The sequence below is a fragment of the Oreochromis aureus genome, linkage group 12 (assembly GCF_013358895.1).
Source record: "Oreochromis aureus strain Israel breed Guangdong linkage group 12, ZZ_aureus, whole genome shotgun sequence".
Lineage (NCBI taxonomy): Eukaryota > Metazoa > Chordata > Actinopteri > Cichliformes > Cichlidae > Oreochromis > Oreochromis aureus.
Genome location: NC_052953.1, coordinates 4,185,064 through 4,210,706, shown reverse-complemented (window position 1 = coordinate 4,210,706; position 25,643 = coordinate 4,185,064). Strand labels below are relative to the sequence as shown.

At 42.8% G+C, this 25,643-nt stretch overlaps 1 protein-coding gene across 3 annotated transcripts in view; it reads right to left on the bottom strand.

Moving 5' to 3' along the window:
• wdfy3 (WD repeat and FYVE domain containing 3) overlaps positions 1-25,643 on the bottom strand; it is a 111,640-nt gene that overhangs the window by 22,550 nt on the left and 63,447 nt on the right. Inside the window, exons 18-39 of one of the 3 annotated variants that reach the window (XM_039620530.1) lie at positions 24,484-24,584; positions 20,074-20,292; positions 19,404-19,588; positions 15,185-15,416; positions 14,809-14,969; positions 13,301-13,412; positions 13,025-13,215; positions 12,396-12,548; positions 12,008-12,081; positions 11,695-11,856; positions 11,512-11,606; positions 11,269-11,389; positions 9,918-10,135; positions 8,864-9,060; positions 7,923-8,057; positions 7,113-7,292; positions 6,437-6,670; positions 6,240-6,339; positions 4,238-4,398; positions 2,517-2,746; positions 1,275-1,384; positions 471-653 (exon numbers count right to left, since the gene is read on the bottom strand). In XM_039620530.1, coding sequence (XP_039476464.1) covers positions 471-653; positions 1,275-1,384; positions 2,517-2,746; positions 4,238-4,398; positions 6,240-6,339; positions 6,437-6,670; positions 7,113-7,292; positions 7,923-8,057; positions 8,864-9,060; positions 9,918-10,135; positions 11,269-11,389; positions 11,512-11,606; positions 11,695-11,856; positions 12,008-12,081; positions 12,396-12,548; positions 13,025-13,215; positions 13,301-13,412; positions 14,809-14,969; positions 15,185-15,416; positions 19,404-19,588; positions 20,074-20,292; positions 24,484-24,584 — 3,554 coding nt within the window. The remainder of the gene's footprint in view (positions 1-470; positions 654-1,274; positions 1,385-2,516; positions 2,747-4,237; positions 4,399-6,239; positions 6,340-6,436; positions 6,671-7,112; positions 7,293-7,922; positions 8,058-8,863; positions 9,061-9,917; positions 10,136-11,268; positions 11,390-11,511; positions 11,607-11,694; positions 11,857-12,007; positions 12,082-12,395; positions 12,549-13,024; positions 13,216-13,300; positions 13,413-14,808; positions 14,970-15,184; positions 15,417-19,403; positions 19,589-20,073; positions 20,293-24,483; positions 24,585-25,643) is intronic. The other 2 variants (XM_039620532.1, XM_039620531.1) reach the window with 2 other exon arrangements.

The following is a 25,643-nucleotide window of genomic DNA, read 5'->3' as shown; positions in this document are numbered from 1 at the left end:
TTTGAGGGACAGAACAAGTATTTACAAATTTTAGTTTAATCATATCTTCTCTGAAAAATAATGCTCCTTCTACAACAGATATTTCATAAGTGCTTAACAAAGGAAAAACATCTTAGGGCCTTTTCTACAAACTCAAAGAGAACTTCTAACAACATCTGGTTGCCTGCTAAAGAGCCTGGATCAGCAGACTGAGTCAAAACTTGGCTGGTGGATGACAGTCATTTACCAGTCTGCTTACATAAGCAATAGCTTAGCCAAAAAGACAGCAGATCAGGAATAGCAGGCTCTGTCTGCAGGGCCGTGGGGTTAATTTATTTTGTCAAACAAAAAGAGGCTGACCTAGTTATCTCAAGATTGCATGAGCAACACTCAGCTACTCAAAGCAGAGAAAACAAAAACAAAATCTGAGCTAAAGTAGGGAGCAGGAAGTCTTTGTTATGCCTCTGCATGTGTTTTTCAGTGTTCCTCACCCAGGTGGTTCTGCCAGCTCTTCAGGGCCGGCTCTTCCAAAGCAGGACGGGCTGTGGCGATGTCCACGTGGCCTCTGTCGTTGCAGGGCAGAGACACTTTGAAGATGTCCTCCAGCATCTGGCGCTTGCTGTGCATCAGCTCCGTCCACACACGGTTCACCGCCTTCAGCAGGAGCTGCCGCCCTGCAGAGGAACCACAATAATTAGTTTTCCTGTCTGTTTTTGTGCAGAGCAGTTGTAAAATTCCTTTGCAACACATAAAATATTAATTAAACTCTCTCTCCATCTCTGTCTGTAATTCACCCACATTCACCTCCTCCACAAGCACAGAACACAACATCTAAACACATGCTGCACCACAACATACAAAAATACAAGTGTTACACCTCATCGACTTTCTGGGTCATTTCACAGCTGATATATGAAGATGAGTGTTTCTAAGGCAAGAAACACGAAACTCATTTAAAATTATGAGTGAGGGGACTGATCGCTAGTAAAACAACTGCAGGAGACGTCGCTCTTTCAGACAGATCTCTAAACCACTCAGGTTATTTTTGCACTCCTCTCATTCTCTTATATCCTCTTATTTCTATTAACTGTTCAAGATGCATTGTTTTTTGCTTGTTATTTAAATACTCCATATCCTGTTAATCATAGCTGGGCCTAAATGTTTTATAAAGTGTAAATAAACTGAATTTATTCAGTTATATAGAGGATGTGTCACACAACAGCATCTAGGCAGAGGTCATCAGGGTCAGAGTGGTTCGGCACGCACACTCTTAAACACACGAATCTGTGTCTCACCCTCGCTGACGTCGTGACTGTGCGTGGTGTCAGACTCGTTCTCCGTGGGCATCATGACGTGCCAGGTCGTCATCCTGGCCTCCGCCTCCAAACCGAAGCCGTCCACACTACTGCACACACAAACACACACACAGGAGCTCAGTATCATGCTGCCCTGCAGAGAACTGTGAGGAGGGTTTGATTATTTGGCTTCTCCATGGCAAACAGGTCTGATCTCTGCAGTCAAACACAGCGTCGTGTTAGAGAAGGTTGTGTTCACGACATGGCTGGACATCCAGTCTAACCACACCTGCTGCGGTTTGAGGAAAAAAATGTTGTTTTCCCCAGAACCAGATACATTCCCTGCTATCACAATCCACCAGCATGTGAGCAAACCTGACAAAGTCCAAGTTTCAGAAAATAAACACAAGGAGGTGTGACCTGGCGGTAATTAGCTATACCAACATTCCTGCGGGGGAGAGACTCAGATAATCTCACCGAGTTTAACTACAAGAACGGCAACATAGTAAACAAAATAAACACACGATGGAAACTTTTCTTCTGTGCAGAAAAAAAAGACAATGATTTGTGTTTTTTCTGTTTTCTAACCCTTTACATCATCATTGCAAACAGAAGTTGAGACATAACGGTAGAAAACGTGTTTGTTGATTATTTATTCCATGCATAATTCAGCTCTTCTGTTTTATCAGGACACGTGGACAATTCAGAGCTCGTCTGCACTATGAAATCTGTTGAACACCTTTAAGTGTGATTCTGAAAACATGTTAAACACTCCTGTTTTACAGTTTATTTAAAAACAAAAACCAGCTTTTAAATCAAAGTATCCAAATAAAGTACCATTTGTGTACAGTGGCCACAACCAGCACAGCTTTAAAAGCTACGGCAGTGCAAGTAAAGCAATCAGCTCAACAAACTGGCAAAGTGACAAAAACAAAGCAACATTTCACTAAAGCATTAACATGAAAGTCTAAATGCATCTCATCTATGTGTGTGTTTACAACCCAAAAATATTATTACTTTTGACCTTTTTCTTTACAGGATTTACCACTGAAGTATATTATTACTGGGCCTAATAAATATCGAAAGAATAATACAGGAAAGAGAATTTAGTTCAACGTATGAATAACCAATATCAGAGTGTTTACACACACAGCACCTGTTGGTGCGATAGATACACTTCTATAGTCTACTGCTAATAATCAAAGTAAAAAGCCAACAGCAGCCTTCATTTAAAGAACGTACCTCCCGCTGTGCAGGCAGATGAAGCAGTGAGCTAGGCAGGCCACAAAGTCCTGGTCGTGGTTACCTGGCCCGAGCACCAGGTTGCGGTTGACGGTCAGGACCCGCAGGGCATCCAGCAGGGCCACCTGCTGTGCTACCGTCTTGTGGGGTCGGCAGAGCTGGTAGAGCACCGTCCGGTTCAGACAGTGGTAGATGGTGTCGAGAGAAAGTCCCTGCGAACGCCTCTTAGACTGGAGAATTTGGAGCGGGAGGAAAACAAGCGAGAAGCAGTTATGGCTGTTTAATGCTATGAAGTGCATATGAATAAAGCTACTGAGGAAATATTTCTGCAGAAGGAGGTTTGTGTTTGTAACAGGGCTAAACTGAGTTAGGAATGCAGAGGATTGTGAACGTAGCTTTAGTATTGGAATGTTGCTTAAGGGCCTCAAAGGCCACCTTTATTTGAAAAGCCCTCTATTTGTAAACATGTGTTTAGACTCAAAAAGCCAGTACCTTTTAAATCAATACTCTGCATGTTCACACTCTAGTGTGCTCTAACAGTACGCTCCAGATTTTGGAGCTTCCCGTTTTGTGTGAAAGCAAAACTGGGAGAAAACCAGTTTTAAGCCTGAAACAGAAAAAGTCTTAAAAATTGAAAAGGAATATTATTTACATAGAAAACCTCTTTTCTAGTCTTACTGACACTTTATTCCACGCTGCTCACATCCAGGAAATTACATTTGGGACTGTTGGAATAAACCAGAGCACCTGGTGTTCACTCACACACCTACAGGAAGTACCGGACCGTGTCACCCATCACACATCTTTTCCTTTTAATCGACCACTTTGTTAAGGAGTAACTCCAGCTGGAGTTTCTCCCAAAGAAAATTGAGTAGAAAGTGGGTCTGTTTCAAAATGACTGACGAAATTAATAACAAATATATTCCAGTTCCAAACTGTGCGCCTCAGGATGAAATAGATGGCCATCGAATCCACCGAGGGATATTTCCAGGATTCAGGGACTGCATTATGGCTCGAAAAATGAATTACTGAAAATAATCTGCTTATCTTCTCAGCTGCACAGCAATGTGTACACAAACCACCGCATAAAAAGGGAAGACAAACTCCATGCACTACTCTTTTTACTACGTTGCTAAAAGCATTTCCATGTAAGCATATGCACAGGGTACCACTGTAACCCTTATTTACAATAACAAAACAAAGAAACTGAATCTAATAAGCAGCAAATATAAGAAACACACCTCAGCAGCCAAATCTCATTTTGTGCCCATCTCCTGCCAAAATGAGGCCTGCAGTCTGAAGGACCCCGTCTATCTGATTTGCTCCAGCATCACTTTGCACCGGTTGCATTAACTGCAAGACGACTCAGAAGGACTGTTTTCTTTCTTATTCCAGTTAAGGCGTCACAGACGCCGTCTCTCTGCCTCCGGCCTCTTCAGGAAAACGTCAGTCTGACAATGCAGGCTGCTCCCAACAATACAAGACTTACATTATGCTGTGTTTGTGAATCTAATGACTATTAAATGTGTGTACAAACCAGACAAAATACTAACGCCTCCAGCTACACAATGTGAGTACATAAAGGGAGGGCGTACGCTGCCTTAGACAGACCGAGACTTTTCGTTTGTATAACATCTGAATACACTGGATTTATTTGGGTGAATCTGTCCATTTTGGACCATCAGCTGACCAAAAAGAGCCTGAGGTCATTTTGCTTGTACCTGTCCAATGAGCTGCACGATGAAGTCCACCACAAGCTTGGAGTCCTTGTTGAACATGCCCTGCCACAGCTTGTCCACCACCCGCTGGGTGAAGTAGAAGACGTTGTTGACCAAAATCTGATAACTGCCCCCGCTGCTGAGGGGCAAAGAGGCATCTTCACCTGGAGAGAGAGCAGCAGCCAGAGAGTCAGTCACACATCTGTTAGAGGGTTTAGATTATACTGCAGCTACGATTTCTATATTCTTCATATTATTTAGCTGGAGATTTTTTATTTCTGACCATTTTCATTATAGTCTTTTATTGCTTACATTTAAAAAAAAAAATCTGTGTTAGTTTTAGATTCTGATGTTTGACTGCAAGACTTAAGAAGTTCAAATCAGCACAAACACACAGTACATATGACACAGTAGCATACACATCCCAGTCTCAATAAACAGATACACTGAACCTTCCTTATACTGGGGATGATGGTGAATATGACCAAAATAAGAAAAATAAAAGAGTTTAAGAAGGTTCTCTGGTTTTGATTATTTCAGTTTATATTTTTTCACCCTTAGTTTTTATTAACTATGAGCTCACTGACACTGCCTGATTGGTCCCATATGAGAACAGAGGAAGTGCATGCCTGGTGAATACACAGGACATGAGCGGGCGTCACGCTGGTCTGTATTTCCAGGAGTAAGGAGGTCTCTGAAACAGACGACCTCACGCTGCAAGCGTTTACCTCTCATTACAGTAGAAACTGTTCGAGTGTGAAAACAGCAGCATTTTTAAAATGCATTACATGACTGAACAAAACTAAGCATCTCACGCCTCTGTAAATAGATATTACCTTTGAGATTTAGCAGAACAGTGTGCTGACAGGAATATGGGCTTTATTGATTTTGTTTTGTGTTCTACTAAGGAAACAAAGAAAGGTAAGTGAGTGAGATGATTTTTGCTGTCTCACATTTTTTGAAGCACATAGATTTTCCTTTCTTCCTCAGATAGATGCAGGACGATACTCTAAACACAACAGAAACTGCTGAAGGTGGTTGCAGATCTCTGGGCTTCACATTGTGATTTGCTGACTCATGATGCAAATCATGAGTCAGCAAATCACTGACTCATGATTTGGAGAAACTTATTCATGCCTTCATTACTACAAGGCTAGACTACTGTAACTCCTTGTATATGGGTCTACAACTCTCCCTTCTTCAACGGCTGCAGCTAGTTCAAAATGCCGCTGCTCGCCTTTTGACTGGCTCAAAAAAGTACAATTCTATTACCCCTGTTTTGGCAAACTTACACTGGCTTCCCATTAAATTTAGAATTGATTTTAAAGTTTTATTGCTTACTTACAAAATTCTAAATAATATGGCACCTGATTACCTAGCCGATCTTCTCTGCCCATATAGCCCCATAAGAGCACTAAGATCATCTGACCAACTGCTCTTAGTGCAACCCAGGTCTCGCTTGAAAACCAGAGGTGATCGTGCCTTCGCCGTTGCAGCACCTAGGTTATGGAATACACTTCCCTTTCATATACGCGCATCGGACTCTATTCAGTCTTTTAAATCACGTTTAAAAACATATATGTTCGATATTGTATTTAAGGTCAATTAGGGCAATTTTGCATTGGATTATGTAACCATTTTATTTTCATATTTATAATTTTTATTATATATTGATTTTATTTGTACTTTGATCTTATGGAAAGCACTTTGGTGTACTTCGGTCTTTGAAATGTGCTATATAAATAAACTTTGATTTGATTTGATTTGATGATGCCTCCATCACTGTTTTTTTCAAAGCCAAAAAGAGTTAAGCTGTCCTGCAGCATCCTTATGTACAAGAGCAGGATTTAAGCAATAAGAATGGACCTAATGAGCAGGGTGTGCGAACTAACTGTAGACTCCAGGGAAGTAGGTGAGAAAGTGCCATCAGTGATAGTGATGATACATTACACCCCTGCCTCTAGTTTGGAGGTGAGAGAAGGAACCAAAACTGAAGTCTGCTGACCTAAAAGGACATCAGCAGCCAGTAGATGCTCCATGACACTGTCCAGGATGTTGGACTGAAACTCCTTCTGCTGAGTTCTGGTGGAGCGCTCCGGGGAGGCCTGAAAAAACAAACATAAAGGGAAAAGTAAGCAACAGCCATGTTAGAGTGTTTCCTATCCATGCATCTAGAATGTGGGTTCATGTCTGTGTCCTTACCTCCAGGAGCATATCAATGATGGGTGTCTGCTTGCTGGCTGGGGTCATGCAGAGGTTGTCCATGATCAGAACCCTCATGAAGTCAAAGACATATTTTTTGGCCGGGTGGTTGGTCAGGGACGTCTTGGAGCCCACGTTGCAGTATTCAGACTGGCTGCGGTTCATGCCAGAGTCCCCAGTGAAGGCCTTGAACTCTTCGGTGGGAGAACTCGTTTCATCGTCCAAATCACTGACCTACGAAGAATGTGACCTTCATCAAGATCATCTTTCATGAACAGATCATTGTTTCCTCCAAGTTCTTGCTGCTCTGACTTGTGGAAATCTTAGCCATACATCTTAATTCAAAGGCTAGCACACTGCAGCTGTCCCAAACACCTTTTATTGTGAGGAAAACAAACTGCAGAGCAGATAAAAGTGCCCATGGCTTAGAAGGGCAATAAGTTACAGTTTTACTGAGCCTGAAGGGATATTTACAGGGTATCTGTTGCCTGTTGATGGGACTTGTGATTACAGCAAATTAAGCACTACATTTTTGTGCAGAGGAAGATGAAACACTACTAGAAGTTATTGGCGTAATTTTAGGTCAAGATTAGATTTTCACTGCAAGTTCTTCCCTTGTGCAGAATTTAATTTCTATTTCGAGTCGCTTAAGTGAAAAAATAAAGGACAGACTTACCATCTCAGAGTACGGTCTGATGTTGAAGGGAAAAACAGCGGCTGCCAGGGCACAAAGGAACTCTGGGCTGTGCCACATTGGTGCAAGGTCGGACACGTTGTGGTAAAGGTATCTAAAGAACTGCATGAGTGTTACTGGGTACTCCCTGAGCCAGGAACCTTCCTCCTCTGACTGCCAAGGCTGGAAAGAGACAAAAGATGCAAAGCAATGAAACCTGGAGAAGAATTTCCATTAAAATCTCAGCAGTTTAACATTTCAAATCTCAAACTGATGCAAAGAATAAATAAAAAGTCTTTTCAGAGCAGTTATTGACACCAAGCCCACAGGCGGTCTAGTGAAGCTTCTCATGTAGGGAAGGATGAGCATGCCACAGGTGGCGAGTCATTTTTACGGGAGATTAGAAGAAAAACCTTCACAGAATCCAGACTGATCATAATCACATGTGAGTGCTTTGCAAGGTTGCTGTTAGGAACTGTTAAAACATGCACTTCTATGAAAAGGGCCTTAAATTGAATTAGCAAATAATGGCTTAAAAAGGTTCAACAATTATCCCAAAAGCTTTTTGTAGTCAAGTAGAAATCGCTGTGCAATCTTCCACTCTTTACTCTAAACTATACCCTATTCTACACAAAAAACAAGCTTTGTGAAATTGGCTGCAGATTAATGTTCGTGTTTAGGAAACTACACTGGTAAAACACTTATTTAGAGCATCTGCCACTGTAGAGGAAACTGGAAATGACCATTATGACACAGAAAAAAAAACTAATAATAAAGAAACCAACGTGTCTGAAGGTTTTTAGAGGTTCTCACCAGGTTGAGCATGCTGCGCAGCATGGCCAGCAGCAGGAAAGCAGCCTCAGTGCAAACACTATGGATGGAGGCCACCACCGTCCCACTGGATGCCGGCACGCCAAAGATGAAGGTCCAGATAGAGTCCAGGTCAAACTGAGAGAACAAACACAGACACTGGGGTAACTTGGGTCACACAGATACATGTAAATCTAATTAAACTAGTCCACTTTTGTATTTATTCATTAGCTGGTTTGACAGGTCAAATTCAGGTTTAAAAGTGAACCCATTATGCTCTTCCTCATTCAGCGTGGTAATCCCTGTGTTTCTTCTGCTGTCTTAGCTCTGTAAACCTTCTGTTTGAACAGCAGATCAGTGAGGCAACAGAGGGCCGGCTGATTCAAAGCACTGGTCCTCTCAATGTTTGCTGGGTCCCATTGGTAAGATCTAAAATGCCTAACTGCAGAGTGGATGACCTGAGGGAGTACTCCATGGCCAAGTATGAGATAAATAAGGATAATTCTGAACTGTGACTCATGCAAAGTTCCCTAAAGAGTCGGTCCATCCAGCCTGTGATGGTTATCCGAGTTCGGGTTAAAGGGGCAACCGTCTAAGCAGAGATGCTCAGACTTCCCTCTCCCTGCCCACCTCAAGCTGTTCTGGGGGGACAACGAGGCCTTCCAAAGGCAGCTCAGAGACATAATCTCAATCCAACCCTCCACCACCTTTTTCTGTCTGAGAAACACGGCCTCAGACTTTGAAGTGCTTCTTCAATGAATTCAATTAAGACTCCAAGAATCCTAAATTCACTGACACTGTACTCTGACCTGAAGGTGCAGGGACTCTAAAAAGTCCAAGAATAAAAATCTGGAGCTGGAAATGAGCAGCATAGGGTCACTTTAAGCCCTGAGGCTAACAAACTTGTTCAGTTACTATTATTAAAGAAGGTTGGGTATACTAACATGTACCTGCAGGCTGTCTGGGAGCTCGATGACAGGCTGCTGCAGGAAGAGAGCCATGAGCAGGAAGTAGAGCTCGGGCACGTTGGTGTGTTTGGGCAGCAGTGTCTGCAGAACAGGGAATCCTGGGAAATGGCAAGCGTCCCGGTTGATCTCCCGCAATGTGGAGCGCCCGCCGGCACTGCGACCCACGTTGAATCCTAAAAAGAAAGGTGAGAGAGTGAATGTTAAAAATAAAGCACAAAGGTAAAAGGGTGGCACCCTGTGACTACTGCACCTACAGGCAGCTCTACACACAGCTGTAGTGCCCGCTTTGGGGTTTAATGAAGCAAATCTATGAAGGAGATGGCTGCAGTAAAAATCCAGGACTAAGCTAACACAATCAATCAAAGCCAAACAGATTTAAACTCCAAATCTGAATAAAACTAAGGACTTCTACCTGATAGCGCTGATTCTGTTAGAGCACGTCTCTAATGGGGAGAGTTTCCAGAGCTAAAGCAGTGGTTCTCAACCTGGATGTTTGCACGAGTGTTATGGTGTAATAAATACAAATAAAAGACAGAAGTATTATGGAAATATTAAAGCAAACATCAACATTTGAAATTATTCCAGGCTGGTAAATCCAGTTTTGAAGAATCAGAATGGTTTGAACGCCTGAACAGTGAGAAGGTTGAAAACCACTGAGTTCAAAAGGAACTATGGTATGATGCAGTAGCAGGGGAGAGCAGGAGGGTGAACATGAGAGAACCAACCCTTGGCTGTTCGGCGCACAAACTGTGCAGCTCTCTGTTTACTGAACGAAGGCCAACTCCGACGGAAAGCATTGCCAGAGTGAGGAGAGGCGTCTGCTGAGCCATGTTACAACATACAGTATTTACCTTGGAAATCACGATTTCTTACTTGTGACTGTTCTGAGAGCGGGTGCTTAAAGGTTTGAACGTCTGGAGCTAATACACGTACACATCCCTCAAAGGCGAGTGCCTAATGTTAACCAAATCCAGCCTCTCAGCTCCTATTTTGTGCTGCGATGGCAGCGAACCCACGCTGCTGCACTCACCCAGCACTGTGCCGATCTTATTGGTCAGGACGGAGTCGGTGTGGTCCAGCCAGCCTCCTCCGCACAGGCCCTCTTTGAAGCGGTTGAGGATCGACTGATTGGACAGCAGCACCACCAGGATCCACAGAGCTGCCGTCACTGTGGTGGAGTGGAGGTGTTCTTCCATGAACATCAGGAGCCAATCAAAGCCCAGCGTTCGCACCAGCTCCTCACACGCCCTGCAGGGAGAAAAAGTGTTGCAGGTTTACTGTTACTTTAATATCAGTTCTTTTCTTTTCACAACATTTTAAATACTTTGTCAATATTTCTGCTTCTGCTTGCTCATTATGTTGCTAAATTATATCAACCAGTGTGGTTATAATCTCCATCTCTGTCAGCCGCTGGGCATATTGCCATTATTTGAGTCAAGTTGAGCCATATTCCAGTAATAACTGGAAATGCTGTATGTAGAGCTAAATAGCTTTTTAATGATAAAAGTCTTTAAAAAATCAAAGAACAAGAATAATGTTGTGTAGCGCTTTTTTGATTGATTATTCATAGTTTTCAAAATAAATGGACAGTGTGGAGAGTTTGCATTTTAACTTGAAACTTTCAGGATGAGCAGATATGACAGAGAAGAGCAAATAACAACACCCAAGGCTAGAAAATTAAAAGTGCTAGTTGGCTTAGTTTGCAGGCTGCAGTTCCTCAACTGCCCACTTGGGGTGCCTCCAAGCTCAGACCATATAGAAGTGTTTTAATTGTTGCAGTCTCTGCGCTTTGAGGCAGGATGTGATGAATGAGGAGCAGATCTTTTTTTTACCATTTATGTACCCAACTTTACACAAATAAGTAAGCATGCTAACAGCCTACTGCACAAACAGCTTTAATCTCTGTAGCTAATTTCGATCTTCACAACAACTGCATGGGGTGATTTCATTTATTATTATTTTTAAATAAAACTTGTCTTTTTAAGACTATTAAGGTTTAAAGTTAGAATTATGGCAGCTTTGATAGATGGGTAAATGCTGACACAGGCTGCTGTATCTGCCTGTTAGGCGTTAACTATGCTAACCAGAACCACTAAACTGGAGTTTGCGACCATGTTTGTATTTCTGCCTATTCATTTAAATAATGTGGCTTAAAGAGAAGTTAATTCTACCAACAGACCATCCCAGAGTCTGTGCTCCAGAGTGAAATCAGAGTATGTTACTTAGGAATTATTATTAGCTGATATCTGTGTTTGTACCCCTGCAGTCTGTGGATGGTCATTAAGCTGCAAGCATACCTTTACTTCTCTAGTTCAACATGGCATGACTCTAACTGCTAATTTTTTAATCTATACAACGTCTGGAGAAGAGCGGTGTCTTACTGGGCATTAACTGTGCACTTCTCTTTCGTGGTGAAAAGCAGTTTAAGAAGGCTGTCCAGCAGTCGATTTCTCAGCAGAATGAGGTTTGCTGATAGGAGGCCACCAAAGTCATCATCATTTCCTGCAGATGCACAAAATGTTTCATAGTTATTAAGGATAGAAAAACAGTCTAGCACTGACCATATACTTTTGGCCACACGTTATTTAGGATAGAGAGGTGCCAGAAGTCAGATCAACTCATACCTCCGTCTATCTTCTCCTCATTATTGATTTCCATGACAACAAACTTCTCACACACCGCAAATGTGGGAAGAGTGGAGGAGATGAACTGGCCGAACCTGTGGAGACAGCAAACGGTCTTATGCTGCACTGGCATGGATCATCATTACCGACGTTCACGTAGCGGCTACACGAGTGTGCTCTTACCGCAGCAGGTCGTATGGGTTGGGGAAGCCTTGCAGCAGCAGACTGAGCACGTTGCTGATGGCGGCGACAGTGGGCTGGGACAGCGTGGTGTCTCTCAGGGTGAGCAGCAGTCGTGGGATGAGCTGAAACTCTCTCAGGAGTTTAGCATTTTTAGCCGCCTCACTATTCGATACAGTCAGCAAAACACACAGTGAGACGCTTTCACATTAAAATGAAAATAATTGTGCCAATCAGCAATTACAAAAAAATAAAAGTCATGTTATTCTTCATGTGATCTGTTTCTTGTCCATGGAAACTTCATTCTGACACTTGCCTGGATTCTGTCAGCAGTTCAATGAAGTGCTCGAACAGAGACAGATGGAGCTCGTAGGGAGCGTGCAGCCAAACCTGAGGAGCAGACGGAGCAGACTGAGACCCTGCCGCACAACTCATTTCTGGCAGCACAAACTTCTGGCACAGAGTAGCTCAGTTCCTTAACACTTCAACATCAAAAAAAAACAAAACTTTTTTTCTTTTCCTGTTTTAACAAATGCAAAAATATACCTGCAAACTCTCCGTTTTATTAGCTGGAGACGGGTTTAAGTGGAACAAGACTTTTATCAATGCTAAATAGGCAAGCTTTCTTTGACAGCTGCACACTAATGTCCTTATTTCAGTTGGCTCACTAGCATTATGGGTCAATGGGCCCTGGAAACACTCACCTCAAAGTCACACAGCAGGTCCTGGAAGGCCGTGGAGTTGGGGATGATGGAGGTTTCGTGGCCGCTGTCAACTGTTCCCACCAGAGAGAAGGTGAGGTGGAGGATGTGACTGTTTAGCAGCGAGCGCTTCTTCTTTAGGAGCATAGCCAGCAACTAAAGAGGAAGACAAAACAAATACGCATTTACAAATGTTAAAGTAACGGGACACGAGCTTTGTGTACAGATTTAAACTTGGCTTTCAGTCAGTGAACTCACTGCAGTGTAATCTTCACATTAATCACACTGTCACTCACAGTACTCTGTGCTTAGTGTGACACAGAAACACATTCAAAACATATGTAACTGGTTTGACAGGCAGGCAGACAGGCAGGCAGGCAGGCAGGCAGGCAGGCAGACAGACAGACAGACAGACAGACATCTTCTGGGGCCGGGTTGCAGGGGCAGCAGTCTAAGCAGAGAAGCCCAGACGTCCCTCTCCCCAGCCACCTCCTCCAGCTCATTCAGGGGAGGTGGCTGGGGAGAGGCGTTCGTTTGGATGGCGATTTTTAGAAAAACTCAGTAATTATCCTAGAAATGCAACTACAACACACTAAGAAAACAATACCTAAGACTCTGTTTTAATAACTAACCTGGTAACCTTTGATGCGCTCCATCTCCTTACTGGCCAGTGGGTTGCTTTTCACAACACACACTAAAGCCTTGACAGCCGCATACAGTCCCTCCACATCTGACGCCATGGCAACCAGACCCAAAATGGCCGCTGCCCCTCCCACATACTGCAGGTTGGTGGCCACAGGTTTGGGCATGAATGCACGAACACCTGAAGGAGGGAGAAAGAGAACAGGTGAGTTTTGCTCCACTAGAGAAGAGTGTTTGGTATTCTGAGTCACGCAGATTTGGTTTACCTAAATATCCAATCACAGCAGCTCCGATGGTGCGTGCGGGACCATTAAGGTGACCGGCAGCATTGTGAATCAGTTTTACTGGAGTGGCGTTTTCATGAGAGGACACAGCGAGCTGAAGAAGATGGAAAAGAAATTACAGAAATTAAAAACACAAACACACCTCAAGTATGTCTCCAGACGGCAACTCGACGGTTACTTTTAAACTTGATACTTCTTCAGAGCGGCTTTCACAACTTTGCATCATTTGTTAGTCAAACGTTTGTTGCTGTGGATGTTTATCTACGAGTAAGAGTATTTCACTGTTAGATGCTGCAGTCTTACACCAAGATCTGATCAAAAGCTTTGATTTAATGAGCTGAAATGAAATATTGGATTCTTTCAGTTAATTTGGGAAGGTAAAAACAGCATTATGCAACATTGGCATTTTGAATAATTGTGTATTTATGGAGTTTTATTTCTCTATCTCAACATGACACCCATGTTTAGCGAAGTGAGAGGGTGTGAAAGACCCAAACACTTATGGTGAGTTTTGCTAAGAGGGAGGTGATAATGCTGGATGAGAGGACAACAACTTATTTTCGTCCCCCTCTGCACAGTGAGTGAGTGTCTTCCTACTCTGTGACAGGCCTCTGCTGCAGAATTGCTGCCTCTGTAATTCTCTGCACTTCACTTCCTGTGAGTCGCTGCGGGAGAGGGAGCAGGAGAGACGGGCAGGCTGGGAAATGACTTGACAAGTGGGGAGAAAGAGATAACACGGAGCTCATCTGGAGCTCCGACACACACTCGTGGTGGGACTGTGTGTGTTATTTCCTTTAAATGAATCATTTAAATGCAATGGACTTGAGTTCTTCTGTTGAAAAATGAAATTGACCTTTGCAAACCATTAAGTGTGTGAATGCACATCCATAGCCATTTTCAGATATGCACAGCAGCCCTATACTTTTCGAGAAATTTCCTAGACAGGGTGCATGTGTCCAATGTAATGGAGTACTTCATGTAACACGAAGTCATGCAAAGCAGGTGATTCCCTGCTGCGAAAAGGACGTCTGTGGAAAATGCCCCAATCTAACAATCCTGAAATACTCTGAAATCCATGTGTGAAAACAGCTTATATGCGTGTGTTTACACTTTGGACCTCAATTTGGAGTTTTTCTGCTTGTATTTAATTATTTATTAACTTCTAAGTCTTTCCTCTCTGCAAACGTTACACTTGTGCTAAGGGTAAACACGTCACCACAGGGAACTGTAGCAGAGGGAGGAGACAGGTTTCTTTTTTCAGTCAGTTACGTCAGCCAGGGTGATGTAATCTCAGCCAGTATGCTGCACACTTCAACAGAAAACTGAATTTAGAGTTACTTTTTAAAGGTTACTGTAATGGAATTAATAGATTCTTTGATGAAACTTTGACAGAATATCTGACAGTAAGATTTCCATTTAGCAGATAAACCTGCTGTGACAACAACATTAAAGCAGTGACTTTTAATTCCTTACGAAGTTGTGCGTCTGACCTGTTTGGCGATGGCTTTGCTGTCCAGTTTGTTGTAGCTTTTCCTGATTTTGGCCACAGTGAGAGTCAACACAGAGAGCGCATACAGACTGAAAGACACCTTCTCCTCTGGCACCAGCACCACCGGAGAGGCCGGCGCTACCTCCGCCTTTGAGTCCTTACCTGCAGAAAGGGAAAAATGGAGAAGGTAAAAAGTGAGTAAAAAATTTTAAAAAAAGAGGAGCCATGTATGGATAAAAGCTGGAAGACAAGAAGTGATGCAAGGTGGTTAAATGATAGAATAAAACTAAAGAAAAGCATTAAGGTAGAGCAAGGATTTAGAGCCTGGTTAAAAGCAGGTGTGCAGACTGTAAGTCGAGGTCAGGTGGTCCACTCACAGGGGAGGTAGACGGCCTGAAAGCTGCCCACGTAGTTGGGTCCAAGCTCATAAATGGCAGCGACGCTGGCGGCAGGTAGGAACTCCTCCAGGAAGTGGGTAGGCCCAAGACGCCACACCAGGCTGGAGAGCTGGCGCTGGGCAGGGGGCGTCCCTATGTACCCATAAACAGTACTGACGACAGGAGGGTTGGTGGAGCTGGAGCCGCCCGGAGCACTGTGGATGTAGTGAAGCTGGAGAAGAGGAAAGGTGAAGGTAATGACTCAAAAGAAGGATTTCTATAAGGAACCAAGATCTGCAGAAATAGGACTGAGCTGACACATTCATGTTCTCAGACAGTTTTTTGTGTTATGAAATGCAGACAGTAGCCCACCACAAACTTCAGAGACTACAAAGAGAAATTACTTATATTTGACTTGTTTATTGACTCAGATCACAACAGAGACTTCAGAGCATGTGAGACAAACTCATTTCAATTATATGCACAGTTGAAGTTTGAACCCACTTATTTGGGAACCGGTCCCGTATGCTGTCCCCTTTGAGGGATTAAATAATCATCAAGTCTATATTTCAGGGAACAGAACTTAAAAACATCATAGATCAAAGGCTCTGATGATGGGCGTAAGTTTCATTTCAGTGCTTAAGCTCAGGGTCCAGGACTCCTGGAACTTTGACTAGCAATTCTAATCATTTGGTACTGCTTTCAAATATTGATTGTAATTGTTTTTATCATTTAATATTCTCTGCTGGGTCAGTGCACAGACAGACATGATTTACTCCTCTGTGTTTGTCTTTTGTCAGTGTGAGTCAGAGACTGATGAGTTGATAGTTTGCTCTGATATCAGGCTCCTTTTGTGTCCTTTTCTTTGGGGAAGCAGGCTAATTAAATATGCATGCGTTACCTGTTTACGTCAGTGATGAATTAAATGGATGGATGGAGCTGATAAATAATCGAGTTGACCTATCAGCTCCTGGATTTTAACAGCTCAGATGTGCGCTCATGTTCCAAACACGTCACACACGGGCACAGTGAAAACAAGCAGATTGGAAATGTTAAGATTATTTAGCTTACTGCTAACAGTTCTAAACTAAGCAGAGGAGGTATCCTCGGGGTCTCGTTCATGAGAGGAGAAGACAGCGGGATGGGAGACTGGCGGATTGACTGGTGCAGCGTCTGCAGTGATGCGGATGCTGCACCGGGTCGCTGTGGTGAAGAGACAGTTGAGCGTAAAAGTGAAGCTGTCGATTTACGTCCCTACTCTCATCTGTGGTCATGAGCTCTGGGTAATGACTGAAAGAATTAGATAGCGGATACAAGTGGCAGAAATCAGAAGTCTCTGAAGGGCAGCTGGACTCAGCCTTAAAGACAGGGTGGGAAGTTCAGTGATTTGTGAGGGACCCAGAGTAGACCTGATACTCATCAACATCAAAAGAAGCCAGTTCAGGCATCTGGTTAGAAAGACTCCCGGGCACCTCCTGGGCGAGGTATTGATTACTGGGCATGTCCTACCTGGAGAAGGACCTGGGGCATACACAGGACAGCCTGGGGCTCGCTAAACTGTGGAAGGTCTGGGCTTGTCTGATAGGCTGCCGCCCTGTGACCTGGCTGTGGATAAACAGCAGGATGGATGGAAAAATGGTGCATCTTAACTTACTTGGTTTTCAGACTTACATCAGACCTACTCCCAATTTTAACTTATGGCACCAGAGCAGAGATGGAGAATCTGTCTCTGCCTCCGGCCGCCCTTTAAGAAACACTCAAGACTAAAGTGTGACTGATTTCAGTAAAGAACATACGGCAGAGTCGAGTAAATAACTACACATGACGAATGTTCAGGAAATCTGTTTGTCTCACTTGTCTGAAAGAAAAACTAAATCCATCAATATTGTGGAATATTAGATTTTTAAATCACCAAATATTGTTATCGATCTTAAAAATCCAATATTGCTCAGGTTCTTACAGAGACAACATACTCGGCGGCCACAGAGGGACATTCGAAAAATCATCTGTACTGCAGGAAGATCCACAATGAGATCAGGAGCCATGTTTTGCTTCAAGGTCTCAAAAAAATCCAAAAGTATTTCAAACTGCAGTCACTGCTGAGTCCAGGTGAGTCCAGGTGAGTTCCAGTTCCAGACCCACTGAAGCATCCCCGCAGGGTAATGCTCCCACCACCATGTTTCACCGTGAGGACGGTGTTCTTTGGGTTGTTCACCTCCTCCTTCTTTCTCCAAACATAAGCAGCGTCTCTGTGGTTAAAGAGCTCTAGTTTGTTTTATCTGACCAAAAGATGCACTTCCTGTGTACATAATCTTTCTCCAGGTTGTTCTTAGCGTACCTTTGTCTGCAGAAGTTGAGTTTTTTTTTCCTGTGCAGGGTTCCAGTGATCGTCTTCTTTGAGACTACAATGACTTGGCTGAGTCATTTCATGTCATGGCAGTTGCTCTGGGGTCTTTAGACACATAAACACTTAACAGTGTCTTTGAAATCTTTGCTTCTACCTCGGCCAGGCTTGTTCTGCACTGTGTGGCTCTCCTAGAATTTCCGGATGATCCTTCTCACTCCAGTTCTGGATATATGGAAACGCTGTGATAACTCTGTATATCCATTTCCTGCTTTGTGAGCATCAACAATTATTTTAAGTCTGAACTGATTTCTTTGTTTTTAGCATGATGCTTTCTCAAGTGACAGTTTAAACCCTTGCTGAAGTTTTTATACTGTGTGTAAATTGAAAGATAAACTCAGTTTTAACTTGATTTTAGACAGTTTGGGTTTTAAAAACTTAAAGCACGTCACTGTACAGCAGTGGTTTGTGCTAAGGCTCAATAAAAAGGTCAGGGGGGTAATAATACTGACACAGATAACTTTTTTCTGTTATCATTATTATTATTTTTATTTAAATAAATAAACAAACAAACAAACATGTGGAGCCTTTGCAAGTTGTGATGGCCTTTTTTTTTTAAACAAGTAGGGCCTTAATAGTTCATTCTTAAAATCACAAGATTCATTTATGACCAATCAAAACGCCTGATGTTACACAACAGCGAGTGACGCAGACACACTGACTATGGGAAGGGATAAAAGGGATATGAAAGGAGAAATACTGCTCAGCGCAAAACAGCATTTCAGCAGTTTTCTGAGCAGACTTCATGTCAGAAATAAAACGTATCATCTATTCATTATTCACAGATCAAGCCACTTTCCTCATTTTGCCATTTAGACCACCTGGGAGGTGCCTGCACACCTAAAGATTTTGGCTTTACTGTCACTCTTTTACAAGCTAAATGCAACCACAAGAACACTTAGACCCATATGAGACACACGACCAGCCTGTTTTTTCCTGTACATGGCCCTCGGCAGGAAATGAAGCCGCTGTTATCAGTGCCGTTAAGGAGAAGCTGTGACTTGCGGTCTCAGCCTATTCCCTATTCTGCTGTCTAATCTCAGGGGAATCTAAAGTCACTGAACCACAAACCACATCACAGTCTGCTGACTGCAGCACTCAAAAGCTGCTGTTTAAAGGTCGGAGTTAGAAATGTACGACACTGCTGCTTCTCAACGCCAACCGTGATCTGAGATCCAAATATGACGAGCTAATTATGGACGACTTCCAAACACAAAGCCGTTGTTCTGGCGTACTTACCTACTGATGTATAATAAATTATCAGCACACTCAGAGGTTTAAATTGGGCACTAGCTCACTGTTTCTTTAGACAGCAGCTGTCTTTAAAAACGGATAACAGTGAATATGAGATGATGAAGATAGTTTTTAAGTATATGACCTATAGTCTGATTTTATACCCATAAATCCATCTACATTTATTGCAAGACTTAATTGATGTATCCTATTAAAGATATACTGGCAAGCTAGATTAATCCTCCTGTTACTGCACCTTTACCAGGGTACAGGTTTACAGGTGGAGTTTGCCCTGTGGTGCTGCACCTCGTCCTTCTGCCCATAATAGTAAAGATGTGTTTGAAACAGGGAATAAGTTTTCCTGTTTGATAGCAAGTGTCTTGTTCTGTTCATGCAAAAAAACTTCCAACAAACAACCTGCATGCAACAAAGCCTGTTCACCCGTGGTTGGTCAACAGAAACTGGACTACAAGTGGACAGTTTAGTACAGTTTTCCTAACAGCTGAATCTTGACAGGAACAACAATGTGAGATCTGTAATGTGGATGTTGGTTATTGCTGACATGCCGCGTGCTAATTTTACCTTGACAGTGCTGATGAGCTGGCCGTCGATGTACAGCGTGGCCATGCTATTCTTCAGCATGCCTTTGCTCATGACCAGCACCAGGTGGTGCCACTGGCCCTCAGCGATCAGCTCGCCACAGCGGAATCGAGCGCAGCAGGGAAGGATCTCATAGAAGGAGGCTTCTTCGCTAGACTCATCCGCTGCTTGATGGGGGAAGGCAGAGAGAAGCAGGGGGCAACATCAATGAGTCAGAGAGCTCCAGCAGAAGTGAGTATATTAGCTCAGGGTAAAAGCCCCAGAGAGGAAGCCTGTTTGGTCGTAACAGAAAGTGCACATTTCTCCCACTTGCTCTCTGTAACACTGGAAAGGTCATATTTATCAAATATAATCTCTAAACAAAACTGTACTAGCACTTTAAACTCAAATGTCTAACAGAAAGTTTTCATTTCTTTTCTGGGAATATATACTCTATCAAAGTGCATCATCCCCCCAAAAAAGTAATGGGTTTTTGCATACAAGCTTGAGATTTCACAGATTTGAGATAATAATTTTCTCCTGATGGTTCACCAAAAACAACCTTAAAGCATGGACAAAGTATAGAGGTCTAGAGGATGGTTGTGCAGCGGAGGATTGTTCATTCTTGTGGTTATGCTGTAAACCGGAGTTTAAGTCTAGTGCTGCCACTTACAGTATGTCTGCAGCAGCTCCTCCTTGGTGGAGACGGTGAGCGAGCGGTCTTTGGCTGACAGCACCACAGCCAGGCACACGTAGTGTTGCTCCGAGGAGTTGGCCCGACGGACGATGGTCAGCAGCCGCACTGGGTGGGCCTGAGGGGATGTGCTGAACCTCTCCACACAGAACCAAGTGGAGTAACTCAGGCCTGATGGGGGAGGAAACAGGCGCTCACCTGGATAAGAAAGGGGGGAGTGAGAAAAGACAGAGGTTTATTTTTTATATATATATATATATTTTTTTTTTTTTTAAATTCACAATTCTTTTTATCTCACTGCTTTCTATATTAAATCCATCCATCTATAATAGATGGGTCCACATTGTGGATCAAACAGACAGGCCTCTCCCCAGTCAACATCTCCAGTTCTTCAGGAAGGCCACAGAGGTGTTCCCAGCCACTGGAGACACGTAGCCTCTGGAGTGTATCCTGAGTCTTCCCCTGGGCTTCCTCACCACGTGAGCTGCTCCACAAGTGAGCTGACTGAAATATCTCCACTCGCCCTGCTATGAGCCCACTTCTATTGACAATAACGTGTTATTTCAGTCATTATTCACTGGCCGTGGAATGTAGATTGACCAGTGAATTGACTGTGTCTCTTTTTCTCATGCATCCACACACTGTACTCGGGTGCCATGATACCTACATCTATGGAAACATCGCTAGTGGCTCAATGGACTGTTTTAAGAGAGACGTACAGATGTAAAAGCTTCGGGGACCAAAACTGAGCTTTCATCAGTTTGTGATGAAACCCTTTTCCTCAGACATTTTTGTCACTTTACATATTTTTTGGACAGAGTGTGTTTGTTCTCGTCTTGCCAGCCCAGAAAACTAGAAACTGAGTTACTGTAGGCTTGATCTTTGACTTACTGTCCTTTCATCTTTTATTATTTCTGATCTTAAATGTTGTGTTTTCTTGCATTTATTAATGTGACATACTGCAAACAGCTAACCTATTTGACTCATCTTATCACACCTATGAAGAAGTGCTCTTATTTTTCTTCTGAGTCATTCTCCATTTTTTCATGGTGCAGATTTGCATTCTGCAAACATTTGTTTTGCTTCAGTGCTTTATCGGTGCCAAATACACCACATTAAAGTATGCCATGTTTATGTATGATCAGCCAGAGCTGCAGAACAGCACACTGAGGGTGTAGGAAAGATTTTAATTCAGCCTCTGGGGTAGATCGAGGCGTACAGTAGCTCGCATTACCATTAAAATGAGCTAAAACTTTTCACCAACATCAAGCTACGTGACACGGCGTTGACGTAAGCTGCCAAAACATGAAGGCAGAATGGAGTACTCTGTCGTGCAGATTGGTTAGAAAATATCTCAGAGCAGAGTCTGTGGCTCGGGATGAGGTTGTCACTCAAATGGTTATCAGACTTGACCAAATAATGGGGCTGTCTGTGGACTCCATCACAAACTGTAGAAAACTGGCTTGAGGGATTACATCTAATTTTTATGTATATCAATTTACACTTGGTGCAATAGTGTTGTTGTGAGCAGAATGAAGATATTTTGATGAATGAGCCTCTGGATGATGTCATTCACAGATATGGGTCAGACCGAAGTGGAAGGAAGGAAACAGAGAGGAAGGGAGGAGACGGGATAGAGATAAATGAGGATATGGAAGGGGAAAGTGACAAAGAATGGAGAGAATCAGGGCAGGGAAAAGGAGGAAGAATGGAGGAGACTGAGATAAGCAGTGAAAGGGACAGAGAAAAGGAAAATGTGAATGACAGGAAGAAATGAGGGAGGAAAGAGTGAGGTCTATAAATAGAGTTGGGTGACTAGCAGGAGAAGACGAGAGCAGAGCAGTGTGGGGTGGATGAGCACAGGAGCAGCATGAATAGGTAAACAGATGGAGGAACGATAGTAATGTATGAGTGGATGGAGAGGAGGGTGGACTAGGAGGAAGAGGAGAAAGGAGAGTCTAGCTGTGCTTCATAAATACTAAATGAGGCTACACTAAAAATTCAAGCATAACATCGCGGACAGTTTTGATGATAAAATCTATTCTGTAAAATATCAATATTGTTTATGAGGTTTTTCATAACAAACACATTTTATTTTTAACACACTAAAGCTAACGGCTCAAGGACAGGTGAGATCTGAAGCTCAAGATATGCATACCCTACATACTGCTGCTTGTTTTTCTTTTTGCATAAAAAAACGAAAAATTATGAAAACAGAAAAAAAAATCAAAAGCAAAAGAAATCCAAAGAGGTTTTGCAAAAACACACAGCTCCTTTAAAGAACAGGAAGGTGAGTGAGAATAAAGATGACGCTAAAATGGAGAAAACAACGACGAGGCCGACAGAACATAAACAGAAAGAACGAGACGAAGCGGCGAACACGGTGATCCGAGTGGGATGTGTGTCGTTAAAAATTAATTAAACACCAAGCAAAAAAGGTAAATGCACAAAGAGTTTTCTTGTATGTTTATGTGTTTCCGTGTACCTGTGGGCTAAAACTGAAATTAGGTGGGATGAAACGCAGGCGGTGCAGATGAATCTATTCTTACTCATCAATTTAAAACGCTTGTTTTAAGGGGCGGCTGTGGCTCAGGAGGTGTAGCAGGTCATTTACTAATCTACTAATCGGGAGGCTGGTGGTTCAATCCCAGTGTGCAAGCCAAAGAACCATTCAAGTTACCATTTCTGAAACAATAGAAATGAACAAGCCAACAGGATAAAGGACAAAAGAAGCATCATAAATGAACATTTGCAAGAAGTGAAATCCAACGAGCAGCACTCGAATACTCTGCTTTACACAGTTTCCTGTTGCTTCTTTTCATGAGAGAGGACTGAACGAAGAGTGGAGCCTGCTGATGCACTTACACAACATGACTGATCTAGTTTGATCTGACATGTTCTCATAAAGACACAGATGAAGGTTTGTGGACATGATTACAGCTAAAGACCGCTGACTCTTGTGCTAAATTCTCACTTCCTCCCTACATCAGATGTACCATATTTCCTCTAATAAAAACTGGCAGTTAATTAAAAGCCGGTAAAGCAACAAGGGCCTTTATGCCATAAATAAAGGCCATCCATAGTTTAACTGTTTACACATTAACCTAACAAGCGAAAGATCCCCGACTCTATCCCACGAGAAGATGCAAATCCCCTGGGGGTTGCATCAGGACACCTCTGTCAAATCAAACATGCAGAGTTGCTCGCTGTGGTGACCCCGGGTGAAAAAGGGAGCAGCTGAAAGGAGCTCTACAGAGTGACCAAAAAAATCCACAAAGGTGCATAAAGTGGTTACATGTGTCAGCCAGTTTTATCTTCATCTTCTTCTTCTGTCTCACTGATCCATTCTCTGTTTTGCTGTGTCCAATGGAAAGCTGTAAATGTGAAACCATTGCACAAAGTGTTGAGTTTGTATTAACAACACAAAGCAGCAACCTTAACAGAGCACATGGGAGGCGATCAAAGGAGGCTTTGCCTTCATTTAATTGAAGAATTATGACAGAAGACCTGCGTATAATAAAGCTTCTGCAGTTGGAATGAATAAAAGCACAAGTTTAATTGATGTGATAAAAACATTTCAGCCTGAAAGAACCGTTCACTGTTTAAAAGCATGCAGTTTATTGACTCCCCACCAATTGACCCTTAGAACTGAAGAAGCTTCTCGGATGAGAGGTGAAACATCTTCAAGCAACTCAAAGAAGTCCAGACGCTTTTCTTTCCAAGCTCCTTAGACCATGCAGTTTATCGCATGTGAGTTTTAAAAAGTCTTTATAATTTGTACTTGTCACTGCAGGAAAGCACTGGTGGAGTTAATGGTGCCAAAGTTTAATGCAGAACAGACAAAAACTGCAGTTCCCCTTATGTGAATCCATCCCCACAGACTTCCATGTTAAAAAGGCAGTTTAACAGCACAAAAGCAGGTTTACAGCCTGGCATAAGAAACATTTGGGGTCTTGATGGATAGTTTCTGCCTTCATAGCAACTGTAACTTGGATACTGTCAAACCTCCAAGTTTTAACACTTCTGAAAGGCTGTTTCCTAATTCTGTCAGTCAGGTGACCTTTGTTTATGGCAATGATCATTTTCTGCTTACGTGCAGCAAAGACAAACAGTCAGCACATTAAGCATGTGACTTTTCTGCTTTTCACCATTTTTAGAAAAGCAAATCCATCACTACTCTGTTCTTTGGTTATTGTAAGGGCTAGAATTAGTTATGTCACTGACCTTTATGTTTCAGCTGCAAAGTGTAGCTTGGTGGGCTGCTGTGGCTGGTTAACCTATAAAATCAGCCTCCACGTTCATGCTAGCAGATACCCCGAGGCTCAACCAGCTGGTGACCTTTGTGCTACAGTAAATGGAATCTGACCCAGCACAATGATCTATTTTTACCTGTGCCCATCCCGCTCAGCACTGCTCCATCGCTGACACCTGAAGCATTGGTGTTGTTGGTGGGAGCGTTGTGAGGCGCCAGGCTGGGCAGAAACAGGCACCTGTACGGGACAAGAGGAGGACAGATTAACGGCCGCTATCTGGGGAAACGGCCGTGACAAACACAAAACACGTCAACAGCTTACATGCGCATTTGTTGCGCGAGAGATTTACTGCGCGTTTGCTGAATGTCCGCTCCAGTCTGGCTCCATCGCTTAGATAAACTGTTAGAAAAATTCCTCCCAACTTCCAGAAAACAGTATGGTAATTCACACGCTTCAAAACACAAGCTTCATATTATAATATGGAAATTTTGAGCTGCCTAATACTCGCGGATTAATTATGTATGAGAAGGAGATAGAGGTGGGATGAAAGCGCACATTCAGAATCATTTTTCAAAAGAAATCTGCTCAAAGTCAGCTGCAGCCCCCCTGCACTCGCTAAGGTTGCTGCTGATAGTGATGATAATGATGTTAATATTCCAATTAATCGTCAAAAAACAGGATGATGCCTGCACAGTGAGACCACATACACAAGTCCTCAGTAAGCTCGAGTCTGATGTCTGTATGCACTGTCGTCCACTTTCTCAAGGACTTCTCCTGCAGACAAAGGCTGGCAATCATTCGACAGAATTACAAAGATTTTTCTTTGTGAGTTGGCGTTGCGTTCTGCTGACTCACTGCCCTCGGTGAAGGTGCCATTTTCTCCTCTCTAATCATCCTGAACCAGCACTGAAGACACTGGTGCTCTGGGAAATGAACAGGGGGATTGGGGATTTGGGTTTTTTCCCCTCTTCAGGGGAGACAAAGAAGACCTTAGAGTGTGTGAAGGCCAATTCATCCAGAAACCTGACAGAGTTGAACTGAGCTGCACTGGAGGACACTGCAAAAAGCCCAATTAAAATAACTGTAAATCTGCACAAACCCAGTTAAAATAGCTGGAAAGCCAAATTAAAATAACTGTAAATTTGTAGTTATTTACAACAGTTTTACTATTTTACTACAGATTTACAGTTCTTTTACTGAAAAGTAAAATAACTGTAAATCTTCCGTACAATAATAAACAACAGAATAACTGTATTCATAAAACTCAACTGTTCTTACAGATTTGCAGGTATTTCA